The following is a 3,131-nucleotide window of genomic DNA, read 5'->3' on the forward strand; positions in this document are numbered from 1 at the left end:
GAAATCCGAGTTTTCTCTTCCAAGTGCTAAATTTATCCTTGCCTTGTACTAATATAGTTCTAGCATTGTTCCAAGTTCGCAAGGGACTCTGTATCGTTATTTACCACTAAAGTTTCTAGGTCTTCGGTTAAGCTAAGAACATATTTTGACACACAATCTCTCATCCCTTTCATTTTGATTTGGCAAATGGTAATGTAACGATAGCAGTAATAATAACATAGAAAGAATGAAGCAGTGAAAACAAAGGGTTCATATATAGAACAAATAAGAAGTTAAATTAGTTGATGGAGCTAAATTTATATTATTTATCCCACATTATAACATGTACATTGATATACAATTACATACTTTTCACTGTCATCTCATTCACAACTTAAATTATGTATTAATTGATCATTATTTATATATACATATATATATTTTCATTTGACTCTGATCAGTAATATTTCTTTTCTTTGACTGGTCCTCTGGGAATTTTGTCGAGCACACTGCGTTCAAATTTGGTGAACAAATTTTGGGAGTCTCGGTAGAGTTTGTCAACAAGATTATCCACTTCGTTTCGATGTCTCTCATACAAACCTGGAAGTGTTTCTAAGCACAACACCACTTCATAGATTCGTACCGATCAAAATAAACAAACAAAGTTAGCTCAAATTGTGATGAGTTAGCTCAAATTGTGATGATTATTTAATTGTAAAAGCTCTAAATATGTACCCCTTTTTATAATGTTTTTCTTATTCTTACCAATATAGAAAAGATTCAAAGTGTTCACAAAATTCCCAATAACTGATAACATCCAAAGAGAACATATTGCCTGCCAAAATTGAGCACCCAATTAAAAGTTTTATCGAACAAATGTGAATATTGAACATCACCACATGAGTTTTTTGTTGTTGATAACTTGAAAGTGATGTATATGATTACTCTATTAGACCAAATTAGTTATGTTACTGTAATGTTTGGAGTAAATGGTGAAAATATATCGTTTTCAAAAATGACATTTTTTGATAGTTTCTTTAGAAAATTATCAAAAATGAAATATAATATTCACATGTGCATGTTTGGGAGTAAAAGAAGAAGTTTACCAGAAAAAAGAGTCGGATATCTTTTCCACTTGAAATATCATAAAATTTCAGTAAAGCCCAGTTGACATTTTTAAAGAAAGTTCTGAATGTGGATTCTGGCAGAGTAATTTCATCAAACTCTGGTGGATTCCTGTACCAGAACAACTCAAGAACATGTTATTTATTAGGACACATCAAAATAAAAGAAATATATATATATATATTATATGATATAGAAAGGTCGAATTAGTGTAATTTTTACATTAAGATTTTAATTATGTCAAGGAAAAAAGCTTTATATATTTATATACCGATTAAATAGCCATGCTGCTCTAAAACACGTGAATATGGCTACCATTGAGAAAAGAAGGATATAACATAGAAGAGTAATAAGATGGAACTCTGCCACTTCAAATAGAAACCATATAAATGTTAACCCAGCTAAGATTGCAGCTGATAGTTGCTTGTTCCTCCATAACAATACGTCAGCAACTGCATAATTAACCCAAACAATGTCAATGTAATTAAAATTACCCTTTTTCAATATTCCTTTATTGTATGTAATTAAAAATAACAAAATATGATATTTTTCAAAAAAAGAAATATAAATTGATATTTTTAAAAATTTGGAGGCCTTTTGTACAAAAAAGTAGCATTTATGAGAAATTTGAGACTATTTCGACACCTGTCTGACTCGCCTACGCTCAGAGTTGGGTCCGAATAAACCCTTTTATAATGTTACTTTACAAAATATGACCTTATTTTGATAATTTTTTTAAAAAAACTTATCTCTATTACGAAATTTTCGACAAAATATCTAGAATTTTCAACGAGATATCAAAATGTATTAGGAGTGTTCTAAAAGACCATTTTGCAAAAAATTAGTAAAATCAATCGAATTGTTTGCTCATCAACTATGATAGCTTGATCAATATTGGTGGAAGGAAACTCTAGAAAACAATAACTACTATCTACAATTCAATAAAGGACTCCAAAAAACTGACCAACACATTTTATTTGTTACATAGAGAACTTATGACAATTTTGGTCATGAAATTATTCTATGGTTTTTTCTATATAGTTCTCCAATAAAAAAGAATAAAAAAGAAAGAGATATACTAATTATTCTTATTTCTGAAATATAGAACACATGTGTTAGTGTTTTTTTGACCTTTTCCTCCTCCAAAAGTGGCATGAAGAGACCTTCCAGGGCCATAGAGTCTGACTGGTTTTGTATGGGGACCAACGCGATCACGATGAAGATGAAGATGATGATCGACATCAGAATCAGATGAAGAAATCATGATTATATATATATATATATATGTGTGTGTGTGTGTGTTATTTTTTGAACTGTGTACAAAATATATGTGTATATATGTTTTATTATTCAAACAAGACAATGCATGCGTTTTTATATATATGAGACCAAAGAACGTAATCCTAAACTTGAAAGCCAAGAAAGTCATAACAATATGCAAGAAAAGAATGGCTTTGGCATAGCCTACAAGGTTGCTTTACACATGCCTATGTTTCCAATCTTAGCACACATCACTAAACAAAACCCCTTTCATTAGCTTTAATAATGAATAATTCTACTAATTTAAACACATATATTGAGGACTTTACATTACATTTGTATACATTATATAATAATGATTAGTAAATTAACTTAATATTAAGGAAGCGTTTGGTATGACGTTTGTATTTGCGAGAGTAGAGTTAGAAGAGGTTTAGATAAAGAGAATGTGGAACTCAAGTTTTTAAAATGGTTAAAATTACTCTCAAATCAAGCTAAAAAATTAGACTTATTTAAAAACACAAACCACTAGGGGGTATTTGGTATGAGGTAAAGTGAATGTGAGAATGAGAATCTAAAACACTTCCCATGTTTGATTCAGTTTTTTAGGGGTAAAGTTAATAATTTTTGTGGGTCCCACATGTATTTTAATGGTAAAGTGAATCATTTTATACACTTGAGTTTAATATTTACCCCATCCTACACTTTACAAGATCACTCAACTACTTAAAACAAACACCCCTTAACTCATTAAAAATAAATTTATC

The 3,131-nt window shown here is 29.8% G+C and overlaps 1 protein-coding gene across 1 annotated transcript; it reads right to left on the reverse strand.

Annotated features, from left to right (window-relative positions):
- Positions 1-277: 277 nt before the first annotated feature.
- On the reverse strand, positions 278-2,431 carry LOC133821884 (reticulon-like protein B14). Its single transcript, XM_062254050.1, has 5 exons — positions 2,236-2,431; positions 1,376-1,556; positions 1,086-1,215; positions 745-814; positions 278-606 (listed from the first exon to the last, which is right to left on the reverse strand). Exons 1-5 carry the CDS (start codon positions 2,366-2,368, stop codon positions 437-439), a joined length of 684 nt encoding a protein of 227 aa, XP_062110034.1. The 5' UTR covers positions 2,369-2,431; the 3' UTR covers positions 278-436.
- Positions 2,432-3,131: the final 700 nt, after the last annotated feature.

The sequence above is a fragment of the Humulus lupulus genome, chromosome 3, assembly GCF_963169125.1.
Source record: "Humulus lupulus chromosome 3, drHumLupu1.1, whole genome shotgun sequence".
NCBI classification, from domain to species: Eukaryota; Viridiplantae; Streptophyta; class Magnoliopsida; order Rosales; family Cannabaceae; genus Humulus; species Humulus lupulus.